Consider the following 26811-nt stretch of genomic DNA (forward strand, 5'->3'; position numbering starts at 1 on the left):
TTGTCTTCATGTTAACATCTTACGTAACCATAATATAATTATCAAAATCAGGAAATTAATATTGATATAATGCTACTAACTAAACTACAGATCTCAGTTTTCACCAGTGTCCCTTTTCTGTTCTAGGAACCCATCCAGGATCCCACATTGCATTTAATTATTTCTTCTTAGTCTCCTCCATTCTGTTTCTCAAACTTACCTTTTTCTGACACTTTTGAATTGTGCCAATCAGTTATTTTGTAGAATATATATGATGTTTTTTCAAAATTTTAATGATGGCTATGCATTTTTGGGAAGAATGCCACAGAAATGATCTTGTTATGCTGATATGTCTTCTTACTGGTGATGAGCTCTAGAAATCTTCATGATTGAAATGATGCTTTCTTTTATACAATATATATTAAGATTACTATAAAATATCAATCCACCAAAACATTTGCTCTGTGATGCAAATGACTTTTTAAAACCCAAAATGCTGATTAAAGAAAGCTATTATCATCACTAGTTAATGGGATGAAGTTAGTAGAATTTCACTAATAGGAATAAACTGTTCAATAATGAGAAAGAGAAACCATCTTTTTCTTTCAAATGAGGTAATTCTTTCTTCATTGGAAAGTTAAGAAGGAATTATCAAGAGAGGGGTCTTCTCACCTAATGGAATTGTCTTTGTAATAGAAAATTATCTTGGTTGAGATACTTAACTCTGGGTAACTTATCAAGTAGAACATTAAATGAGGAAAAAGGTGATTGCTTTAGTTTTGTTCTATAAGTGACACTGGAATTCTATCAGAAGTTAAGTTTTTAGAACCAGTTTCTAGGTCTAGCCTATCATATGACCTGAATTCAATTTATTACAGCAAATTTTGTATTTGGGGCATTTAAAAATTCTGAATAAGATGACGTAAATCAACAATTTCAAAAGAAATACTGTATTACATGTTCCAGAACTTATTAACATTGAAGCATCCTCATATGTTTTATATTAAGGAATGAAATTGTACTTCGGGCTTTGACGCTGTTAAAAAATATAGTACGTTGTTAGGTTTTGTTTATAGATATTTTTCAAGATATAATGTTTATTCCTCAAAAGAGGATGGGTAGAATCTCTTCTGTAGATACTTGTATCTGACATAAAGAAGGGAACTCTTCCATATTAAGCCTTCTACTTTGGTAGCTTTTATATTTCTTTACTTGGTAGGTTTTATTCACTAGGAACATTTCAGTGAAATATTTGTGTTTTTATTCTTTTTGGGTTGTTTTTGAAACATTCATGGGTTATAAACCAAATAATAGAAGTGAGTACTGCTGTCTCTTCAATGTAACAATATTCAGCATAATGGACAGAATTTTCTTTTATTTTAGTTCAGCAATCAGCAAACATTGGGAGGCTGAACTGGCTACCCTCAAAGGAAATAATGCCAAACTCACTGCAGCCCTCTTGGAGTCCACTGCCAATGTGAAACAATGGAAACAGCAACTTGCTGCATATCAAGAGGAAGCAGAACGTCTGCACAAACGGGTAAGTTCAGGACTGCTATTGGTAAGGATTTATGGCTAACAGATTTTCTTGATCAGAGGAAATTTACATGTAGATTCAGCACAGGAACATCTTATGGAGATTTTTGTTGGTTATCAAAACATATATATGGTTTGTATTATATGTTTATTGGTTAAGAAAAATATTTTCTGCAGTTTAATGGGAATGAAGAATATGCAGCTTTTGGAGTCCAAATACCTGATTTCAAATTCCTGTTGTGCCACTTATTAGCTGTCTGACCTTTGGTAAGTTGTTCCCCACTTTCTACTCAGTAGTCTCATCTATAAAATAGGAATAATAACATAGACTCTGTAATACCTGTGAAAATTGAGATACTGAATTGACATGTAATTCCAGAGTTAATGATAATGCTTTTATTATTTTATTTTATTGTTGTTTCTTAAAGAAACAACAGTAAATTTGAAAAATACAGGTAGAAAATTCTTTATAAAAGTTGGTAACAATACAAATATGGGGCAGTAAAAGAAAAATCAGACATCGCAATACCATTAATATCAGAAGACTAAACAATTACTTAATAAAGAATTATTTTATTCAAAGCATATGCATTCACCCGGTAGGAAGCAGATGCCACTAGTTTCTGTTTTTCAAACAGCTGCCAAAGAAGTGAACCCCACAGACAAGAGGAAATGGACTTACAGCACAGTTTGAGGAGTGTACTTAGTGGACCAGGATGACCAAGGAAGTAAGATAGAAGTTGAGTAGAGACAGGAGGGAGAGTAAGAACCCTGAGTAAACACCATTCTATCCTAAGTATAAAAGTCAACTCATGAGGGGGAAAGAGGGAAGTTGTTATTTAATGAATATAGTGTTTCCATTTTGCAAGATGAAAAGCTCTAGAGATCTGTTTCACAACAATGTGAATATACTTAACACTACTGAACTGTACATTTAAAAATGGTTAAGATGATAAACTTTTACTGTGTTTTTTATTGTTTTTTACCACAATAAAAAAAATTAACTTAGGACAACTGATTCATAATCCAAAAAACATTCATTGAGGAGCTATCCTTTTTATGTATTCCCTGCCCTTGAGGAATTTTTGCTTTAAGTAGTCAATTGAATTTTAAAGAATTTAAGAAACAAAGTATTTTTATTTACTCACATAATTATAATCTCCAGTACTCTTCTTTCCTTCCTGTAGGTCTGCATTTCCATCAGGTACCATTTCCCTTCAGCCTGAGTAACCTCCTTTAGCATTTTTTATATATATTTATAAATATATATACATATATATTTTGTCTTTACTACAGGTTGTGTTTTCCTATTTCCTCACATGTCTAGTCATTTTTGGTTGTATATTGGATATGTTAAATGAGATGATGTTATAGAGCCCATAGATTCTGTTATCTCTCTCTGAATATTCAGAGTTGAATTTTGTTTCAGCGAGCAGCTAAATGACTTGTTTAGTCATCCCTTGGTATCTGAGGGGGATTGGTTCCAGGACCCCCCCCACCCCCACCAACCACCTCCTGGATACCAATATCCACAAGTACTCAAGTCCCTTATATAAAATGGCATAGTACATTCGTCCCTTTGTATCCACAGGTTTCACAGCCACTGTGGGTATGGAGGGCTGACTGTACTTTGAAGTTTGGGAGGTATAGACTTATGCTTTACTAGTTGGTTTATTTCCGTTTTGTTCTTAATTCTAGGGTGAATCCTTGAGTCCTGGAAAATCTTTATTTCTAAGGCATAACCCTTCTGGGGTTTCAGTGGGAAGCTTAAGGTGCTTGCTAAGACCTACTTTGGTGGGACTCTAACCTCAAAGTGTCTTCTCTGTGGTGAGCACTACCACGGCTTAGCTCTTTCAGCCTTCTAGCTTCTCTCCTATACCGCTGAACTCCTTGGATTCCTACTTTTACATGTTCAGTTCAGAAGTCAGCCAAAGATTTAAGGGCTTTCTATATGCTTTTTAGAGGTCATTTTTTCATACAGTTCCCTGAATTTCTAGTTGCTTAAGCTGTTCTGAGGCATCCCCAACTCCTCAGACTCCTTGAGAAAATAAGATCTCAGGTTTTTGCTTGAGTTCTAGTCAAGCAACTCAGCCAGACTGCACAGTGCCTTCAGGCAAAAAGATGTGTAAATGTGTATCTCACCCAGTATGATGCTTTCTTTCAGTCTTTTGCCCCAATTTGGTCATTCACCAGGGCCTTCTAACAGTTGATGTTTACATTTTGCCCATGATTTGCAATTGTTATCTGAGGGAAAGGTGATCCAGTAAAAGCTACTCCATCATCATCAAAACTAGAACTCCTCATGAGGAATATACTACCTAATTGAGCAAAGAAAACTAATATATATTAAACAATAGAGAAATAATTCCCACGATTTTTGAACAGATGTTCAGTGTTGTGGACCAGAGGTCAGGAGAGCCTTGAGCACTTGAGTAGATAGGAATGGCTTTCTAGAGAAGTGCATTCTGAGCTGAGAGTTGAGGGTTTGGTTAGTTTTGAATGGTTTTCAAAGGTAAGAGAAGACATTCTAGTTAAGTCAACAAGATGGATATAAGCATGGTTTGTTCTTAGGACAGGGAGATTTGCCTGCTTTTAGCTGAAAGTGCATAACTCGGTGTCTTGGGCAATGAGATGTTTAAGTAGTTTGTGACTAGCTTATGGAGGACCTGAGAGTTTAGATTTGATGCTATGAAAAAGATGAGCCATTGAAAGGCTTTTAATGGGACAGTCACACAATGAAAGATGGATATTAGCAGTTTGCAGAAGAGATAAAAATAGACAAAGGATATAATTAGGTCCACTGGCAGGTCATTGTTTTTGTTTACACCTGGATGATAAGGGTCTGCACAAGGCTATTAGAGCATGAATAGAAAGCAAGAAAGTGATATGAGAGGTAGAGTGACAGAATATGGGGGTTAATTCAATACTTGGAAAATGTGAGGGAGAGAGATTTGCTGTTTCCTTAGTAGTCTACAATTTATTATATTCTAGTCAATCAAAATGTATGAGATCCTGAAATGTGTAGAGAGCTTTGATAAGGTGTGTGTGTGTTTACGTTGACTTCTGTCTATTTTGACTGTTTTTGGATGGTATAACTTATAAGGATAATGCCGTTCTCTGCTCTCTCAAAAAATAGCAAGTGCACATTAGAAGTTATGTTGCTCTCTGGACCCTCAGTAAATTTGTATTGAGTAGAGAACTGTTCTCTTTTGCTCTAAGAACAAATTGATATGAAGATATTCTAGTATCAAATGATTTAAGTTGTATTTTAAACATATCTTTTCTTCCAGATTCCTTTACATTTTAGAAATGTCCTTGAAAACTTTTTCACTTCTGCAAGGCCAGTTTTCAGAACCCATATTTAATTTGAAGGCTACAGATGGAGGGCAGATGGCTGATTTTGAATTTGTTTTCAGAAGAAATTTTTAAAGAAGACTTTCGTTACAGGGGTTCTCTACTGTCATTAATCACTTAATTTAAGTTTTCCTAACCTTTTCATGACCAGGTCTAATTATTTCCTTTGTTCTTTTTCCTTGGTCCTAAATTGATTTTTTTTTTAATTTTTCAATTTTATTTATTTTTGGCTGCGTTGGGTCTTCGTTGCTGCATGCAGGCTTCCTCTAGTTGCAGCAGGCGGGGGCTACTCTTTGTTGTGGTGCGCGGGCCTCTCATCGTGGTGGCTTCTCTTGTTGCGGAGCACGGGCTCTAGGCGCATGGGCTTCAGTAGTTGCAGCACACAGGCTCAGTAGTTGTGGCTCTCGGGCTCTAGAGTGCAGGCTCAGTAGTTGTGGCACAGGGGTTAGTTGCTCCATGGCATGTGGGATCTTCCCGGACCAGAGGTGGAACCCGTGTCCCCTGCATTGACAGGAGGATTCTTAACCACTGTGCCACCAGAGAAGTCCCCTAAATTGATATTTTTAAAGAATCAATTCTATTCATTCTACCCTGTCAATATTTCTCAAAATTAATTTTGATATATTGATTCAAAATTCATTAGTCACCTATCAGGGACTTATATGTCTTCAGCAAGAAATCCTTTGAAATTGTGTAATTTAATCTGTGTTCTCATTTAATTTTAGGTTACTGAGCTTGAATGTGTTAGTAGTCAAGCAAATGCAGTACATACCCATAAGACAGAATTAAATCAGACAATACAAGAATTGGAAGAGACGCTGAAAGTGAAGGAAGAGGTATTTGCTACTTCTCACTTGTCTGTAATCTCACTAAAATATGTGTAAAAACATTACAGTCTATGTCAGATTTAAAGGTACTTTATGCAGTAAGGTCGGGTTGTGGGGTGTTTTTAGGATGAAATTTTTCTTGAGTGATATTAAGCTTGTTCATATTTTTCCCATCCCTGTGTCTGTTATGAACTACAGTGAGGCAGTCAGACTGAGATACTGCCTCTTGCCTTCTGTAATGAGAATTGCATTCATACAAACAACAGAAAACCATTAGAAGTTAAATGAATTTTACAAGCTGTTCCTTTGTCTAGTTTCCAGTCAAAAGGTTTAATATCCCAGGAAAGAATTATATCCACAAAGCTTGAAGCAACCTTAAAATGTTCAGACTGCTGTTTCTAAGCAGTGCTGTACCAAAGCAACCAAGCTGATTTGTTGCTTAAGATTATGCTGTACTAGACAACATACCCATAAAGATGAATTTACCCCTTGAAATCAGTATAAAGGAATGTTTTTTAAGTCATCTTTTTTCTAAGGACTGGGACAATAATTTCAGGGAAAAATAAGGCCTTCTCTTTCCTTGATATAGTTAAAATATTGTTAAAGACATTGCTCTACTTTTTCTAGGAAATAGAAAGATTAAAACAAGAAATTGATAATGCCAGAGAACTACAAGAACAGAGGGACTCTTTGACTCAGAAACTACAGGTGAGCTATAATAAAATTTTTTATTCATTTCTGCATAAATGAGAGTCATCAATCATTCTTTCACTTAGTAATGACTTTTTTTCTGCAACTCCATTTTATAGGTTATTGGTCACTTTTCTTTTCCAGGACTTCTGATTCATGCCTGATCATTGATTTTTCAAAAATTACTTGATAACTTCATCTACATAGCTTATCATCATAGACGGTCATTTTATAAATTGTCTTTAGTAAATTATTTTAGAAATGTCTACTTTTTAACATAAAAAGTACTCTGAACTTAAAGAAAATTTCTCAGATGGATTATATTCAGTTTTGGAATTCTGCTCATGTTTTTTCACTCTGAACTAATGTATGAATTACAGCAGTAGTTGTGCCCTAATGGAAATCAAGGTAGTGTTCTTTTTCTTTCTTTGCCCTAACTAATTTTACTCACTTTTCTCTGCATAAATAGTATGCTTCCTGACTCTAATTCACATATACATATCCTTTGTCAGTGGTAATCAGCCTTGGTTGGGGAAGATTTCTCAAAATTACAACCAAAATCTCCTGCTGCCAGCTCAGGCATTTTTCTTATACCCCATGACCTCAAGAAGGGTTAGGACCACTTCAGGGCTTGGAGTAGTTATAAATGTATGTATAAAGTGATGAATTTGGGACAAAGGATGATAAGTAGGACCTGAAAGCCTAGGATTGGAAAGAGTACCTAGATTATTATAAGAATGAACAACATTTATTGAGTGCTTATTATGTACCAGATACTGTGCTTTACTTATATTATGCATTTAATCCATAGAACAGTCATATGAGGAAACCAAGGCTTGGATAAGTTAACTTGTCCAACCTACATTTAAATGAGCACATTCTGTAACAGAGACCCTTCATAAAACAAACAGTTTCTTTATATGAAATGAGATATTTCCTTCTTTCTCTCCCATCACTGACTTTCAGCAGTCTGGGAAAAATGAAGTTGCTTGTTTTGGTCTGCCCTATTAAACAGTGTTCCTATAATTAACCATTTGTGTAGATTAGTGGTTCTCAACTGGGGGTAGTTTTGTGCCCCAGGGGACATTCAGCAGTGTGTGGAGATATATATTTTTTTTTTATTTATTTTTTTTTTTTTTGTTTTGTTTTGTTTTTTTGCGGTATGTGGGCCTCTCACTGTTGTGGCCTCTCCCGTTGCGGAGCACAGGCTCCGGACGCACAGGCTCAGCGGCCATGGCTTACGGGCCCAGCCGCTCCACGGCATGTGGGATCTTCCTGGACCGGGGCACGAACCTGCGTCCCCTGCATCGGCAGGCGGACTCTCAACCACCGCGCCACCAGGGAAGCCCTGTGGAGATATTTTTGATTTTCGCAGCTAGGGTAGTGGAATTGATATTTAGTAAATTGAAGCCAAGGTTGCTACTGAACATTGAATTATCCAGCCAAAATTTCAAGAGTGCCAAAGTTGAGAAAACCTTGGTGTAGAATTAAAATATGAAGCATGTAATCAGGGCTGGAAGAAATGGGGGAAATGCAGGCTAGTTTTGTCTTTTGTTTTGGTTTGGCTCCCATTGTTTAATTACTTGCTTTGATACAGGCAGTTACTAAGCACTTATATATATTAGCTCTAACTCTCACAGTAATAGGCGTGGTATCCCCATTTTCAAAGAGAAGGCCGCAGTTTAGAGGTGTTAACAAGTTTAGTTAAAGCACTTAGAAAGTAGTGAAGCCTAGATTTGTTTTGAATCTAAAATCTCTGTTCTTTCTGCATTACCACACTGTTTCAGCAGCCAAGCATCCAAGCCATCCCTAACAATTCTTGGGAAATTTTTTTTCAGTTATGTATACATTTACATTGTCCCAGAGAAACTGAGAAATGATTTATTCATATCAAGCTTCTAAATGTATTTCATCATTGATTGAGCAGTAATTGAATCTTACAGTTGGCACCTAGAATTGTGACTGTTAATTCTTACCTGTTCTTGCACTGAATATCAGAAATACTTATCAAGACAGCCTACCTGGAATAGGACAGGGAAACTTTCAGAAAACCTAAGGGTGAATTCTAAAAGGCCAAGCCACAGAAATAACTTGTATTTTTTCCAATTTGAAGAAAGTTCCTCCTTTATAGCCTGGCCCCTCCCACCTAAACATCTGCTTGTCAAAAGTTCCAACACTCTTGAACCTCCATTCATAAATTCAGTCCAAAAAATTGGGATCATTAAATATTTGGAATGGTAGAGGAACTTTGAAATTGCAGTGCATGGATTTGGATTGTAGGTATGGATATGGATAAAAAATTTGTAGTTATGGGTAAATTAAAAATAGTATGATATGATTTTTCCAATTTGCAAGTGTTTTTTTCCTCAAATGTCAATGTAACATATGCTCATTGTAAAAAATTTAGAAAAATGTAATTTAGCAGGGGAAAAAACCCCATAATCCCATCATCCTAAGGCAAAGTGTTTAGAGTTTTCTTCCCCTAGTGTTTCTTTGGATAACTTTTTCTTTATGTGAGACATATAGGTACCAATTTGTTGTCTTACTTTCCTAACTTAACATTATGTCATAAGCTGCATATGTTATATGGCTGTATAGTGTTCTCCTATATAGATATACCATAATTTTCTTCCAACATTCTTACAGGGATGGTTATTTGTTTTCCATGTTAGCTATAATAAATAATGTCATAATGAATCTTTTTACATAATCCTTGCCTTTCTCATTATTTCTTTAAGATGAGCTTTTTAAGAAGAATTACTAGTTGTCAATGTTTTTAAATTACTTATGCTGAGGGCTTCCCTGGTGGCGCAGTGGTTGAGAGTCCGCCTGCCGATGCAGGGGACACAGGTTCGTGCCCCGGTCCGGGAAGATCCCACATGCTGCCGAGCGGCTGGGCCCGTGAGCCATGGCCGCTGAGCCTGCGCGTCCGGAGCCTGTGCTCCGCAGCGGGAGAGGCCGCAGCAGTGAGAGGCCCGCGTACCGCAAAAAAAAAAAAAAAAAAATTACTTATGCTGAGAAATTGATGTCAGGAACAGCAGGATACCCTCTGGATATTGGTCTCCTCCCATCTTTGCTTTCTGATAAGGAACAAAGGGGTAGCTTACTATTTTTTTAGTATTATCATTTTTTTGACTACGAGTCTTCCATATGCTTATTGTCATCTTTCTGTATCTTGAAGGCACCAAGTACATTTTCACCTTAGAGTACCTGGCGTATCCTTGCCTGGAGGTCTGAGCCCCCATATCTTCAAATGCACTGGTTTCCAACGTAATTTACATCTTGGCTCACATGTTAATTTCTCTGATTTCCCAATTTAAGCACTACTTTGCAGGCCGCCACGCCCCCTCCCCCAGTACTCTTTATAATATTACCGTGTCTTATTTTCCTTGTAGCAGTTATTACCATATGAAAAGATCTTGTTTTTTTTTAATTTTTAAAATATCTATTTATTTATTTATTTATGGCTGCATCGGGTCGTAGTTGTGGCATGCAGGATCTTTCATTGTAACATGTGGGCTTCTCTGTAGTTGTGGTGCGCAGGCTCCAGAGTGCGCGGGCTCCAGAGCGCGTGGGCTCTGTAGTTGTGGCACGTGGCTCTCTAGTTGTGGTGCACAGGCTCAGTAGTTGCGGCCTGTGGGATCTTAGTTTCCTAACCAGGGATCAAACCCGCATCCCCTGCATTGGAAGGAGGATTCTCAACCACCAGGGAAGTCCCAATGATCTTGATTTTTAAATTTATTTTTAAACTTTTTATTTTGAAGAAATTTCACACTTACAGAAAAGTTGCATGAATAAGACAAAGATTTTTCATGTACCTTTCACCCACATCCCCCAGATGTTAACATCTTTGCCATATTTGTTTTATCATTATGGAACTCTCTCTGTATATATTCATATTTTTTTTCTAAATGTTTGAGAATAAGTTCCAAATATGCTATCCCTTTGCCGCTAAACACGTTAATGTATATTTTCTTTTTTTTCATATTTAATTTTTAAATTAATTTTATTGGAGTATAGTTGATTTACAATGTGTTAGTTTCTGCTGTACAGCAAAGTGAGTCAGTTATAATATACATATCCACTCTTTTTTAGATTATTTTCCATATAGGTCATGACAGAGTACTGAGTAGAGCTCCATGTGCTATACAGTGGGCTCTTACTATCTATTTTGTAGAGAGTAGTGTGTATACGTCACTCCCAGCCTCCCAGTTTATTGACCCCCTTTCCCCTTTGGTAACCATACGTTTGTTTTCCACGTCTGTGACTCTATTTCTGTTTTGTAAATAAGTTCATTTGTACCATTTTTTTAGATTCCACATATAAGCAATATCATATGATATTTGTCTTTCTCTGTCTGACTTCACTCAGTAGGACAATCTCTTCAATGTGTTTTTTCTAAGAGTAGGACAGTCTCTTTGATAACCATCAAAATCAAGAAATTATCTAAAGACTTTATTCAAATTCCCATAATTGTCCTAATAGTCCTCTTTATAACAAAATTTTAAAAATTGTTTTTCTGGTCCAGGATTCATTCCAGGATCACAAGTTGTATTCAGTTGTCATGTCTATTTATTTTGTTGTTTAAATGGTCCCAGATTTGGCAAGTGGGAACCTTTTTAATCCTGCTTCTCTGTCCTTTGGATGTGACCCTATCATTTTTTAAAGAACTTCATGTTTTAACTCAACTAGATATTCCTAGTTGTATTTATCAGCTTCAGCCTTGAAATTAGCTATTTCTTCAAAGAAAAATTTCTTTTAGCAAAGTTTGGCATTTAGAAACCAAGTTCTGGGCACAAGATACACCTTTTACTATTGAGATGTCATTGTTTCTAGGCCCTATTAATGATCAGGGCTAGAAGTACACACATAGCACATTATGTCCATTACAACAGCTATATTGAAAAAAACAAACCTGAAATCATACTCATACCTTCCACTGCAGTCCAGTACTATGGAGTTCATTTTAGCCTTCCCCATTTTCCTGTTAGTAACTCCTTTCCCCAATATTGTTATAAAGCAGAAACTAACACACCATTGTGAAGCAATTATACTCCAATAAAGATGTTAAATAAATAAAACACAAAAAAAGAAACCACAATATGTTTATTTGCTTGCTTAGTCCTTGAAAGCACAGAAAGTAGTTTCTAATTCATACCACTGCCAAAACAACAACAACAACAAAACCCTACTAACTAGAGATCAGTATTCTTTTTGTCCTTAGCCTGTGTTCAAAAGTTAGGTTAGTTCTTCCACTCCCCCTTTTCAATTGGCTAGTTATTCATTTGAAACACATTTATATTCATTTGTATCTTATTATAATTCCATTTTAGTTTTTTCTTCCCCATTCTTCTTTATTTTGTATTTGTATGCATTTACAGAGCATATGAAACATTAACATGGTTCTAAAAATCAGAACTATTCAGGAAGATATCTTCAGGGACACGTCATCCTGTCCAATCCAGTCTACCCCCATACTTGCCCCCCATTCCCAGCTGCCCCCTGTGGTAACCAATCTCATTAGTTTCTGGTTTATCCTTTCTGTGTTTCTTTTTACACAAATGAACACATATGTCTCTTTCTTAATTTCCTCCCCTTTTTTTTCCTATACAAATGATAACATATCTAGACTACTCTTCTGCACTTTGCTTTTTTTTAATCTAACGTATGTTCTGGAAATCACTCTATGTCCTGTCAGTTCATAGAGACCTTGTTCATTCTTTTTTTTTAGCTGTATAGTACTTCCTTTGCATGTGTGATAGTTTTTTCAACCACACTCCTTTATATGGGTATTTAGGTTGTTTCCAGTATTTTGCAACAGTACTATAATGAGTAATCTTGTGCATAGGTGTTTTGTTATTGTTGGAGGTATATCTTCAGGGTGGACTCTTAGAAGTGAGATTTCTAAGTGAGAAGATCATGTAGTCAAATTCCTGTCCATGATGAGTTGTGCCAGTTTTCCCTTGTATCATCAGTGTGAGAGAATGCATGTTTCTCCACAGCCTCACCAACAAAATGTGTTCTCTTACTTTTTTAACTTGTGGCAATGTATAATAGGTGTGAAATGATAGTTTTAATTTGTGTATCCCATATTATGAGTGAGATTAAACATCCTTCATAAGCTTAAAGGCCATTTCGGTATCTTTTTGTACCTATGTAGATTGTGTATTCTTGTCTTTGCCCTTTTTTGATCCTTCTTCCACAAATTTCAAGAGTTCTTTATATATCTGCAATTATATGTTACAAGTATTTTCTCCCAGTTTGTCAATGTTTTTGACTTTGCGTAAGATAGTGGTGTTGTTTTATGTAGTAGTCAAATATATCATTCTTTTCTTTCATTGCTCTAGTTGTCAATCATAGTTAGATAGCTCTTTTCCAAACTCAAATCATATGGGAATCCATCAATATTTCCCTTTAGTACTTCTGTGGTTTCATTTTTTACATTCATATCTCTGAGTCATTTGCGGTTCTTCCTTCTCTGTGTGGTGTGAGATATGGATCTAATTTTATCTTTTTCCAAATGTCTATCTACTTATCACTACCATTTATTTAAAACTTTATCCTTTTTTCCAGAGATTTGAGATATTCAATTTCCATGTGTGTTTTGGTGTATATCTGGACTTCCTATTCTATTCTACTAGTCACTCTTATCTATTCCTAGTACCACACTGCTTTAATTGTAGAGGCTTTACAGTATGTTTTAATATCTGATAAGGCCAATCAGTCCTCATAGCATTCCTTTTTCATTGTTTTTTTAGTATATTCTTATATGTTTATTTTTCCATACAAATTTTAGTATTAACATTAGTACCAATTTTAGTGTCAATGAAAAGTTTAGCTCTATAAAAAATTTCATTGGGATTGCTTAAAATTTATAATGCTAGTTTAGCAGAAGTGTGGTTTCCATCCTATCCAAGAACAAGGGATGTCTTCTTATTTGTTCACATCTACTTTTGTGTTTTTCAGGAGCATTTTAGGGTTTTCATGTTGTGAATTTGGCATGTTTCTTGTTTATTTGTAAATATTTAATCTTCTTTTTTCCTATTGAAAATGGGGTTTTCTCTACTATCGTATCTTTTAATTGAATATTGTTTATATATTGGGTTGGCCAAAAAGTTCATTCGGGTTTTTCCGTAAGATGTTACAGAAAACCGGAATGAGCTTTTTGGACATCCCAATATATGAAAGCTGTTGAATTCTGTTGGCTAATTTTATATCCCTCTACGTTACTAAATTATTTCATTGTTTGAACTAGTTTTGTCATTTATTCCATTTATTCTCTAAGATTTCCTAGGTATACTAACATATAATCTGCAAATAGAAATAATTTTACTTCTTTTCTTCCAGTTCTTATGCCTCTGTTGATTTTTCCTGTTGAATTACACCTGTTAAAAATACAGGTACAGGGCCTCCCTGGTGGCGCAGTGGTTGAGAGTCCGCCTGCCGATGCAGGGGATACGGGTTCGTGCCCCGGTCTGGGAGGATCCCATATGCCGCGGAGCGGCTGGGCCCGTGAGCCATGGCTGCTGAGCCTGCGCGTCCGGAGCCTGTGCTCTGCAACGGGAGAGGCCACGACAGTGAGAGGCCCGCGTACCACAAAAAAAAAAAAAAAAAAAAAAAAAATACAGGTACAGAGGTGGAGTCAAGATGGCCTACTAGAAGGACGCGGAATTCGCGTCTCCTCACAACTAGGTCACCTACCAGGCACCAGTGGGGGACCACGGACACCTAAAGGGACGGGAGGAACCCCCAGTGACTGGCTTGCAGGATCTTGGTTCCCAGGCTGGAGATCGGGCCCAAGCTCCTGTGGTGGGAGCTCCAAGTCCAAACTGCTGGACCAACAGAGAACCTCAGACCCCAAGGAATATCAGTTGGAGTGAGGCCTCCCGGAGGTCCACACCTCAGCACCAAGATCTGGCTCTTTCCAACTGATTGCAAACTCCAATGCTGGACATCTCAGACCAAACAACCAGTAAGACAGGAATACAGGCTCACCCATCAAAAAAAAAACAAAAATGAAACGACAAAAGAAAATGTTACAGATGAAGGAGCAAGGTAAAAAACTACAAGACCAAATAAATAAGACAAAATAGACAACCTTCCTGAAAAAGAATTCAGAGTAATGATAGTAAAGATGATCCAAAATCTCGGAAACAGTATGGAAAAAATACAAGAAACATTTAACAAGGATCTAGAAGAACTAAAGAGCAAACAAACAGTGATGAACAACACAAATACTGACATTAAAAATACTCTGGAAGGAATCAATAACAGAATAACTAGGCAGAAGAATGGATAAGTGAGCTAGAAGATAAAATGGTAGAAATAACTGCCAGGGAGCAGAATAAAGAAAAAAGAATGAAAAGAATTGAGGACAGTCTCAGAGACTTCTGAAACAACATTAAACACACCAACGTTTGAATTATAGGGGTCCCAGAAGAAGAAGAGAAAAAGAAAGGGTCTGGGAAAATATTTGAAGAGATTATAGTAGAAAACTTTCCTAACATGGGAAAGGAAATAGTCAATCAGGTCCAGGAAGCACAGAGAGTACCATGCAGGATAAACCCAAAGAGAAACACACCGAGACACATATTAATCAAACTATAAAAAATTAAATACAAAGAAAAAATATTAAAAGCAGCAAGGGAAAAACAACAAATAACATACAAGGGAATCCCCATAAGGTTAACAGCTGATCTTTCAGCAGAAACTCTGCAAGCCAGAAGGGACTGGCAGGACATATTTAAAGTGATGAAGGGGAAAAACCTACAACCAAGATTACTCTACCCAGCAAGGATCTCATTCAGAGTCGAAGGAGAAATTAAAACCTTTACAGATAAGCAAAAGCTAAGAGAATTCAGCACCACCAAACCAGCCTTACAACAAATGCTAAAGGAACTTCTCTAGGCAGGAAACACAACAGAAGGAAAAGACCTACAATAACAAACCCCCAAAATTAAGAAACTGGTAATAGGAACATACATATTGATAATTACCTTAAATGTAAATGGATTGGGCTTCCCTGGTGGTGCAGTGGTTGGGAGTCCGCCTGCCGATGTGGGGGACACGGGTTCGTGCCCCGGTCCGGGAAGATCCCACATGCCGCGGAGCGGCTGGGCCTGTGAGCCATGGCCACTGAGCCTGCGCGTCCGGAGCCTGTGCTCCGCAACAGGAGAGGCCACAGCAGTGAGAGGCCTGCGTACTGCAAAAAAAAAAAAAAAAAAAAAATGTAAATGGATTAAATGCTCCAACCAAAAGACATAGACTGGCTGAATGTATACAAAAACAGGACCCATACATATGCTGTCTACAAGAGACCCACTTCAGACCTAGGGACACATACAGACTGAAAGTGAGGGGATGGAAAAAGATATTCCATGCAAATGGAAATCAGAAGAAAGCTGGAGTAGCAATTCTCATATCAGAGAAAATAGACTTTAAAATAAAGACTATTACAGGAGACAACGAAGGACACTACATAATGATCAAGGGATCAATCCAAGAAGAAGATATAACAACTGTAAATATTTATGCACCCAACATAGGAACACCTCAATACATAAGGCAAATGCTAACAGCCATAAAAGGGGAATTCGACAGTAACACAATCATAGTAGGGGACTTTAACACCCCACTTTCACCAATGGACAGATCATCCAAAATGAAAGTAAATAAGGAAACACAAGCTTTAAATGACACATGAAACAAGATGGGCTTAACTGATATTTATAGGACATTCCATCCCAAAACAACAGAATACACTTTCTTCTCAAGGGCTCATGGAACATTCTCCAGGATAGATCATATCTTGGGTCACAAATCAAGCCTTGGTAAATTTAAGAAAATTGAAATCGTGTCAAGTGTCTTTTCCAACCAAAACACTATGAGACTAGATATCAATTACAGGAAAAAACCTGTAAAAAATACAAACACATAGAGGCTAAACAATACACTGCTTAATAACCAAGAGATGACTAAGGAAATCAAAAAATTCCTAGAAAGAAATGACAATGAAAACATGACGACCCAAAACCTATGGGATGCAGCAAAAGCAGTTCTAAGAGGGAAGTTTATAGCAATACAATCCTACCTCAATAAACAAGAAACATCTCAAACAACCTAACCTTACACCTAAAGCAATTAGAGAAAGAACAAAAATACCCAAAGTTAGCAGAAGGAAAGGAATCATAAAGATCAGATCAGAAATAAATGAAAAAGAAATGAAGGAAACGATAGCAAGATCAATAAAACTAAAAGCTGGTTCTTTGAGAAGATAAACAAAATGATAATCCATTATCCAGACTCATCAAGAAAGAAAGGGAGAAGACTCATCAATAGAATTAGAAATGAAAAAGGAGAAGCAACAACTGACATTGCAGAAAAAGAAAGGATCGTGAGAGATTATTTCAAGCAACTCTATGCCAATAAAATGGACAACCTGGAAGAAATGGACACATTCTTAGAAAAGCACAACTTCGGAGACTGAACCAGGAAGAAATAGAAAATATAAACAGACCAATCACAAGCACTGAAATTGAGACTGTGATTAAAAATCTTCCAACAAACAAAAGCACAAGACCAGATGGCTTCACAGGCGAATTCTATCAAACATTTTGAGAAGAGCTAACACTTATCCTTCTCAAACTCTTCCAAAATATATCAGAGGGAGGAACACTCCCAAACTCATTCTCTACGAGGCCACCATCACCCTGATACCAAAACCAGACAAAGATGTCACAAAGAAAAAAAACTACAGGCCTATATCACTGTTGAACATAGATGAAGAAATCCTCAACAAAATACTAGCAAACAGAATCCAACAGTACATTAAAAGGATCATATGCCACGTCAAGTGGGGTTTATCCCAGGAATGCAAGGATTCTTCAATATATGCAAATCAATCAATGTGATACACCATATTAACAAATTGAAGGAGAAAAACCATATGATCATCTCAAGAGATGCAGAAAAAGCTTTTGACAAAATTCAACACCCATTTATGATAAAAACTCTCCAGAAAGTAGGCACAGAGGGAACCTACCTCAACATAATAAAGGCTACATATGATAAACCCATAGCCAACATCATTCTCAGTGGTGAAAAACTGAAACCATTTCCACTAAGTTCAGGAACAAGACAAGGTTGCCCACACTCACCACTATTATTCAACGTAATTTTGGAAGTTTTAGCCACAGCAATCAGTGAAGAAAAAGAAATAAAAGGAATCCAAATCGGGAAAGAAGTAAAACTGTCACTGTTTGCAGATGACATGATGTTATACATAGAGAATCCTAAAGATGCTACCAGAAAACTACTAGAGCTAATCAATGAATTTGATAAAGTAGCAGGATACAAAATTAATGCACAGATATCTCTTGCATTCCTATACACTAATGATAAAAAATCTGAAAGAGAAATTAAGGAAACACTCCCATTTACCATTGCAACAAAGAGAATAAAATACCTAGGAATAAAGCTACCTAAGGAGACAAAAGACCTGTATGCAGAAAACTTATTATAAGACAGTGATGAAAGAAATTAAAGATGATACAAACAGGTGGAGAGATATAGTGTGTTCTTGGATTGGAAGAATCAACATTGTGAAAATGACTGTACTACCCAAAGCAATCTACAGATTCAACGCAACCCTGTCAAGCTACCACTGGCATTTTTCACAAAACTAGAACAAAAAATTTCACAATTTGTATGGAAACACAAAAGACCCCGAATAGCCAAAGCAATCTTGAGAACAAAAAACGGAGCTGGAGGAATCAGGCTCCCTGACTTCAGACTATACTACGAAGCTGCAGTAACCAAGGCAGTGTGGTACTGACACAGAAACAGAAATATAGATCAATGGAACAGGTTAGAAATCCCAGAGATAAACACACTTACCTATGGTCACCTTATCTTTGATAAAGGAGGCAAGAATATACAGTGGAGAAAAGACAGCCTCTTCAATAAGTGGTGCTGGGAAAACTGGACAGCTACATGTAAAAGAATGAAATTAGAACACTCTCTGACAACATACACAAAAATAAACTCAAAATGGATTAAAGACCTAAATGTAAGGCCAGACACCCTCAAACTCTTAGAGGAAAACATAGGCAGAACACTGTTTGACATAAATCACAGCAAGATCCTTTTTGACCCACCTCCTAGAGAAATGGAAATAAAAACAAAAATAAACAAATGGGACCTAATGAAACTTAAAAGCTTTTGCACAGCAAAGGAAACCATAAACCATAACCATAAACCATAAAGATGAAAAGACAACCCTCAGAATGGGAGAAAATATTTGCAAATGAAGCAGCTGACAAAGGATTAATCTCCAAAATTTACAAGCAGCTCATGCAGCTCAATATTAAAAAAACAAAAAACCCAATCCAAAAATGGGCAGAAGATCTACATAGGCATTTCTCCAAAAAAGACAGATTGCCAACAGACACGTGAAAGAATGCTCCAGATCATTAATCATTACAGAAATGTAAATCAAAACTACAATGAGATATCATCTCACACTGGTCAGAATGGCCATCATCAAAAAATCTAGAAACAATAAATGCTGGAGAGGGTGTGTAGAAAAGGGAACCCTCTTGCACTGTTGGTGGGAATGTAAATTGATACAGCCACTATGGAGAACAGAATGGTGGTTCCTTAAAAAACTAAAAATAGAACTACAGTACGATCCAGCAATCCCACTCCTGGGCAGGTACCCTGAGGAAACCATAATTCAAAAAGAGTCATGTACCACAATGTTCACTGCAGCACTATTTACAATAGCCAGGACATGGAAACAGCCTAAGTATCCACCGACAGATGAATGGATAAAGAAGCTGTGGCACATATATAGAATGGAATATTACTCAGCCATAAAAAGAATCGAAATTCAGTTATTTGTAGTGAGGTGGATGAACCTAGAGTCTGTCATACAGAGTGAAGTACGTCAGAAAGAGAAAAACAAATAATGTATGCTAACATATATATATGGAATCTAAAAAGAAATGGTTCTGATGAACCTAGGGGCAGGACAGGAATAAAGACACAGAGAGAATTGACTTGAGGACACCGAGAGGGGGAAGGGTAAGGTAGGATGCAGTGAGAGAGTGGAATGGACATATATACACTACCAAATGTAAAATAGATAGCTAGTGGCAAGCAGCTGCACAGCACAGGGAAATCAGCTCTGTGCTTTGTGACCACCTAGAGTGGTGGGATAGGGAGGGTGGGAGGGAGGGAGATGCAAGAGGGAGGGGATATGGGGATATATGTATGCATATAGCTGATTCACTTTGTTTTACAGCAGAAACTAACACAACACTGTGAAGCAATTATACTCCAATAAAGATGTTAAAAAAAAAAAAAAGATCTCATGCACTGAGGAGTAAACAAACAAACCAAAAATACAGGTACAGTGTTAAACAATAGTGGAGGTGACAGACTTATCTTGTTCCTGATCTTTGTGGAAATGCCTCTAATATTTTTCCATTAATTGAAATGCTGGCTTTACCACTAAAATATACATATCTTACCATATTATGAGAATGGCTTATTCCTATTTTCTTGAGTGTTTTTACCATGAATGAGTGAATTTTGTTAATAGCTTTTTTAGTATCTATCTAGATAATCATAGTTTTTCTCCCCAGATCAATTAATATGGTTTATTTTATTAATGGATTTTCTAAAACTGAACCACATTTGCATTCCTAGAATAAATACCACCTAGCTGTAGTGTATCATTTTGTTAATGTGGTACCAGATTTTTGTTCCCTATTATTTACAGTTTTTACATGATATTCATTTGTAATATTGGTCTGTAACTTTCTTCCTTTTTCAGGTGGGGGCTGAATTTATAAGATTTAGGTATCAAGGCTATACTAGCTTCATAAGATAATTTGGAAGATTTTGTTTATTTTCTATGCTCTGGAATAATTTATGTCATATTGGAACTGTCTGGTCTTTGAAAGTTTAATAGAACTTCCCCTTGAAACCATCTGGGCCTGGTGCTTTTTATGGAGTAATTCCATGATTACTCTCTATTTCTTCTGCAGATATTGGGCTGTTTAAGCTTTACATCTGGGTTTTCAAATATTCAGTGGGAACTTTTATAATTTCTTATTTTATATAGTTTTTTTTTCTTTTCTTTCTTAAGTAATGATATGTCTATTTTAAGCTTTTTGCGAAAGGAGATTTTGACTTATTAATTAGTGTTACTCTTTTTCTGTCGTCTACCTAATGAATTTTTACTTTTACCTTTATTTCTGCCTTTTGTTTTGGTTTACTTTTTTATTCTTTTTCTAGCAGTTTGAGAAGGGAATTTAATTCCTTTATTTTCATTTTTATTTATTTGTGTTTAAGGCTATAGGTTTTTCTCTGGTCATTGCTTTAATGTGTCCAGTAGATTCTGACAGTGTTTCCATTATCATTATTTCTTGAAATTCTGTAATTTTGGTTTTATTTCTCTTTCACGCTAGAAGTCTTTAAAAGAACGTGTTTTAATTTGCTTGTGGAAGGGCCTTTTAGTTTTATGATTTAGTTACTTATTTCTAGTTTTACTGCATTGTGATCACAAGGGTTTGTTTATGTAATTTCTGCTTTGCATAATTTACCGATTTTTTTGTGTAATCTAGCATATGATCAATTTTATGAATGCTCTTTATTGATTTTGTAGTTTAAGCCTTCTATATCCTTACCTTTTTTGTTATTGTTCCTCTTGATCTGTCCTATATTGAGAGTGGAACATTAAAAGCTCTTATCAGTGTATTTTTTTCTATGTCTCCTTAGACCTACTGTAGTTTCTACTTTATAAAGGTGGCTACTGTGTTTCTTGGTACATAAACATAATTGTTATATCTTCATGGTGTGTTGTCACTTTTAGCATTAAAGGTGTCTTTCTTCGCCACTTTTTCTACCACTATTACAACCCCTGCCTGGTATACCTTTGCCCATATCATAATTTTTGGACTTTCTAAATGAATTTCCCAGTGGAAGGACCATTTATTTTATGATTAGCTATCCCCAAAGTCCCTTTCTCTTCTTTTTACTCTCAGAAGTATGTCTTTCCAAGGTTGCCTTCTCGAGTGTCCTGTACACTGTGAATTTGCCTCTTGTAGGCTGCTCTGGTCTACCAGGACGTTTTGTTTTCCACCAGTATTTTGGCACTTTCAGTGGTCTTTCTCTTTCTTTGGATTATTAGAGTTCATTCTTAGGCCTTTCATTCTCCTCTTCCTTCTTCTGTGCATTTCCCCACAACCCTGCCTTGCCCTCTGCGAAGAGAGTAAGAACTTGAGAAATATCTTTGCTAGAAACTGGTGCTTATATCTCCTAATTATAGGTAACTTGAAGTTTGTATTGTTCTCTTTCTTCTAGTTGAAGTTGTGGAATTCGTGTCATTTTATTTGTTGTTATTATTGGTTTACACAGTTTGGAAAGATGGTTGAAAGATTTCAGTGCGCACAGTGATTTCCTCGGTTACACAGATGTCTGTTCTGTTGACTTCTTTGTTACCAGTATCTTCCTTCTAGAATGCATGCTCCATCAAAACAGGGCCTGTCTTTATTTTCTACTTTATCTTCAGTGCCTAGTATGTAGAAGACACTCAGTAAATAATTGTTGAATAACTTCTTCTTTTACCCATTTTTCTGTTGAACTATTAATACTTGTTTTGATGATTTATGTCATGTTATATATGAAGGTTAATAATCTAATAGAACAATAATTTATTTTACTTTTAAGAGTTTAAGGTGTGAATCAGATATCAATAAAGACAATTTTTTGTAGCTTTTATTTAGATTAAATGATGCAAGATTTAAATTTATAACCTGACTTGGTCCCATTGATGGCGGTAATAATTGTTTACATTTTTTCAATCACTGTAGTGTTGTAGACTCTATATCTAACAAATACAGAGCATTTGTATTTATATACTTTCAGTTACTGCCTTTTAAAGCACTCAAAAGGGATTTAGCAAATTCTGGCCTAGTGCTTTATCTTGGTGCCCCTGGCATATGCTCACATATCGGTAAAGGAGAAGGGGAAATAGTAGCACAAAAATGATAATAAGCAGAAGAATGAGTTGGGAGGGAGAATAAAAGTCAAGAAGAAGGGATGGAAAATATAGACAGAAGGTAGAAAACTGGGACATGCCACCATCAGGTTGCTTCATACTGATCCTGGGTTGTCTGTTCTTCCTCTGGGATCTTATTCTCTGCCTCAGAATAGACCAGCACCAACAGCATTGTATTGGATCCCTTTTGTTAGGGGCCTAGTGAAATTCCTCCATCAGAGAAATGGCTTAGAGCACAAGACTCCTGGAGAGAACAGCTCAATTTTAATAGCTGAGGGAATTTGGTGTTTTGCTTGCTTCCACTGAAAATGGTTGGATGTTTCATTGATTGGCAAGGAGAACAAGGAAGCCTTTCATTTTTAAGGACAGCTTTAGAGGGCAAACTGGGCGGTGCCTGGTGAAGTGGGTGTTTTCTAGTGAATGACGTTTGGTCTATTTTTACAGTTGGAAACATTCTACAGTACTCTTAAGCTTATTGTTTAAGCAGGCAAGAGAGCATGCTGTGCAATCATGAGTGGAATTTTTACATTTGATCCCAGGGTCTGTTTTCTCCCCCATAGTTTAGAGCCTCCATGAACTTGGCTTCTGAATTTATAAATATTTTATTGGTTTCAGAATCTGCTCTCAGTTTACTTATCTTCACCTTGTAGATTATTCAAAGGAAAAAGATTAGAAACATACCTGGTTAACATCTAACAGTAAATACTTTAAGATTAGATTGGAATTCCGTAAATTCTTTCTTTATAAGTCATTATAACTGCTTTCTTCCTTTTTTTGTATTTTCCCAGGCTCTTCGACTCATCTGTGGTGTCCTTTTGCTTGAGCTTTGCTCTTAGTTAAACATGTGAATATTTCTTTGTGTTGAAAATGCTAAATCAATGGTTACATTCTTATATGTATTCAAGTCAATTTTCCAATTATTTTTCTCAAAAGTTTAATTTTGCTGGTATTATAGGACAAATACATTTTGGAAAGAAGTGCTCATAATCCCAACAACCAGAACTGTTTCCTATTTTCTGTGTGTACTTTAATTCCCATTGTTTGTCCTCATGCATACAAATTTTTGCCTCGTTGCAGTGTGCTGCTTCGTGTTCTGTTATTTCCATTTAACGTTTACCAGATTGCCTTTCAATAATTTTTTAAAAACAATCTACTGTCCTTCAGATATAATATAGTAACTTCTAAATAATTTTTAAGTATGCCAGATTTTATTCTGTTTAAAAAGTTAAAAATTTTTTTGTTGTCACGAACTTTTACTTCCCTTTTGTCATTTTTTTCTTTCCTTAATCTGCAGTATATTGGAATTGTTAGTTGTATAATTCTCTTATGTGTACAATTATTATATATCTTCACTACAGTTTTTAGCAGGTGAGCTATATTCTCTACCATATGCATTCATTTGATATTGAGGCGAAACAAAGAATAATTAACACATTCAGAGGATCCTAAAACCTTATTTGAGTCATTTTTCGTCTCTAAATTTTTCTCCAAAATTTCCAATAAGGAGAAAAAATTAATTTCTCTCTTTTTCTCTGCCTGCTTTCATCTGAGATTGCTAACAATTGTGCCAGAGGAAAAGAACATGGGCAGAAATAGAAAAGAGACGGAGATAATCCACAAAATGGGTTTTCATCCGATCTCAGTATTTGAAGTGCCTAGACTAGTGTTGCTTGGCACAAAGCAAGCAGTCAGGAAATTTATGTTGGGGGGACAGATGTATTCATGAACAAACCAATCAATAAAACCACATGGATTTCTCAGATGGCAAAATCTAAAAACCTCCTTAAATTTTATTGAGACTCAGAAGGTCATCCTAATTATCAAACTGCATTAACTACCACAATATTAGTCATAACAAAAGTTATATTGTTTCTTAAGTCTTAAACTGACACACATATATATATCACACTTTTGTTTCTAAAGGAAGTAGAAATTCGGAACAAAGACCTGGAGGGACAACTGTCTGACTTGGAGCAACGTCTGGAGAAAAGTCAGAATGAACAAGAAGCTTTTCGCAATAACCTGAAGACACTGTTAGAAATTCTTGATGGAAAAATCTTTGAACTAACAGAATTACGAGATAACTTGGCCAAGCTACTAGAACGCAGCTAAGGAAAGTTAAATTTCAGTGCCAATTGATTAAAAAATATACTGTCTCTCTTCATAGGACTGTTTGGGCTCTGCATCAAGATTGCACAAAAAAATTGAATATCCCTTGTCCAGGAGGAGGATCTTTTGAAAATTGGAATTGTATATTTCAGTGTAAATTTTAGAGTTGAGCTTGTAGCTAGTTGGGGAAAAAGAGATGAAAAACTTGAACTACAGATTACCTCCATGTATATTATTGGCCATAGTTAACTAGAAAGTTATAAACAGACACTTAATGCAATCTTTCTTTCTGATATTAGCCAATGGGAGAATTAACAAATGTCTGGGTCATATCCCCTTTTTGTGTTCAACACAGTGAAGGTTATCTGCTTTTTAAATTAATTTATTTATGATATCTAAAGCTGTGTTTTGTGCAAAAACTTAGTGATGAAAGCCCTGTCTTTTGTTGTAATCTGAATAATTTCTCAGGATATTTTTGCACTGCTGGCAGCAGTGCCATTACCAATTAATTCTTGCCAGGAGTGAGAGTGAGCTGCATCTTTAATTGAAACATACTTACTATAACTGGGTGTATAGAGTTCTTCCCTTTTTTTATACTGGAAGATATTTCACTCTGGTGACCACTCTGGTACACTCTGGTGTTCTCTAATCTTGTCTGCTGTATAGTTTACTTTTCCATATTGATTCCATGTATTTATGAGAAGATATTGTCTCCCATTTTATTACACATTTTAAAGCCAACTAAATGAAGGCAGCTGAGTCCCTCCAAAATTTTTCTTTTTAAATTTCTAATAAATTTGACACACAGTACTGAAATACAGCAGCCCGTCACTGGCGGTCTGGTCTAGCAATGTTAAGTATATTTACAGAATATGCAGTTACATTTATTTATATATTTTGCAAGAAATCTTTTCTGAATGATTAATGCATTTCAATTTACAAATAATAATGGTTGTTGGGAAACTGTTTATTATAGATCATTTTAAGGTGTATAGCTATTTTAAAGGCGATCCATTTCCATCAAGCAACCAATCAGAGGACTATTGGGATTGGAGCCGTGTACTCTGTCTGGGTCTTCACACCAACCACGTCTCTAGTCAATCCTCACAAGGCAATATTCTAAACTGTTAACTAGGCATTTCAAAACAGGAATTCAATTCAGCAGGCTCTTCTCAGTGAACAGGATTTAATGTTGTTTTGAGGTAATTTTAAAGGACTTTTAGCAAACATGCATTTCTTTATATATTTCTTTTAAGAAACTGTTTTAAAAGTAAGTCAAGTGCTGTCTAGTCTGCTTATGGAGTAGGAACTGCATCAAGAGTCCATATATTCTTGCTGTCCAATGCTTGTGATGTTGAGGAGGGTTCTTATTTAAAGTGTATGCTTGAGTATCTGACTCCATGGAGTTTACAAATGCACTGACTTTTTGTTTGTACCCCAAAACAGTTGAATTGTTAAGTACAGAATTAAGCTGGTTAATCAATTTGTAACCATTTTTTCACTCACAAACAGCTAATCAACACTAGACAATTTTGTTTTATATATATGTATGTGTATGTATGTATTTACATACATATTAATTTATATTAGAGTGAAAAATAAATGGTTTGTTTCTAAAGTTAGTTTCTAAAGTGAGTTTTCAGGTGTCTCTGAAAAGTTTATATCAGACACTTAATCATCTTGTATTATATGTGCTATAATATCATGTAAGTTACCTCCATCTATTTTAGGGTATTTGCCTCACCTGTTTATAATAGGGAGGATAATTTAGGTACACAAGCTCAGAGCTATTTCTCTGATAAATCAGGTAATAAAATTTATTTGATTGATGGAATTTTGAAGTATATGTGATTTTATCCATCAGTTTCTGAGTAACAGAGCACCAGATTTTAATTTAAATAGGGGATTTAACACTAGGGATCAGGAAATTTGGTTATGAAGACTTAAAAATTCAAAAAAAAATAGGGTAAGCTGTTGAAATGGTAAGTGAATTATTTTAATGATGTAATAAGATATTTTTAAATTTTGACATAGTTGTCATTTAATGGGAAAATAACTCACCAAAATGTCTCCACTTGAATTGTATTGATATATGAGACATCTGTAATTCAATATATACATATACTCATATGTATATACAGAAAATTATTTTTAATATTTTCCTATGGACATGAAATCTAAAATTGGAAATTTTGTGAGTTTTTTCCTTTCCGATAGAGTCTAATTTTTTCTTTTTTTAGTGATTCAACA

The 26811-nt window shown here is 35.8% G+C and overlaps 1 protein-coding gene across 1 annotated transcript in view; it reads left to right on the forward strand.

The window, feature by feature from the left end:
• The window catches only part of HOMER1 (homer scaffold protein 1), a gene marked incomplete at both ends in the record, with an annotated part of 118028 nt that extends 93464 nt beyond the window's left edge, over nucleotides 1-24564 (forward strand). Inside the window, 4 exons of the mRNA XM_079701601.1 lie at nucleotides 1363-1519; nucleotides 5595-5705; nucleotides 6324-6404; nucleotides 24376-24564. Coding sequence (XP_079557727.1) covers nucleotides 1363-1519; nucleotides 5595-5705; nucleotides 6324-6404; nucleotides 24376-24564 — 538 coding nt within the window. The remainder of the gene's footprint in view (nucleotides 1-1362; nucleotides 1520-5594; nucleotides 5706-6323; nucleotides 6405-24375) is intronic.
• Nucleotides 24565-26811: the final 2247 nt, after the last annotated feature.

The sequence above is a fragment of the Hyperoodon ampullatus genome, assembly GCF_949752795.1.
Source record: "Hyperoodon ampullatus genome assembly, chromosome: 4".
In the NCBI taxonomy this organism is placed as follows: Eukaryota; Metazoa; Chordata; class Mammalia; order Artiodactyla; family Ziphiidae; genus Hyperoodon; species Hyperoodon ampullatus.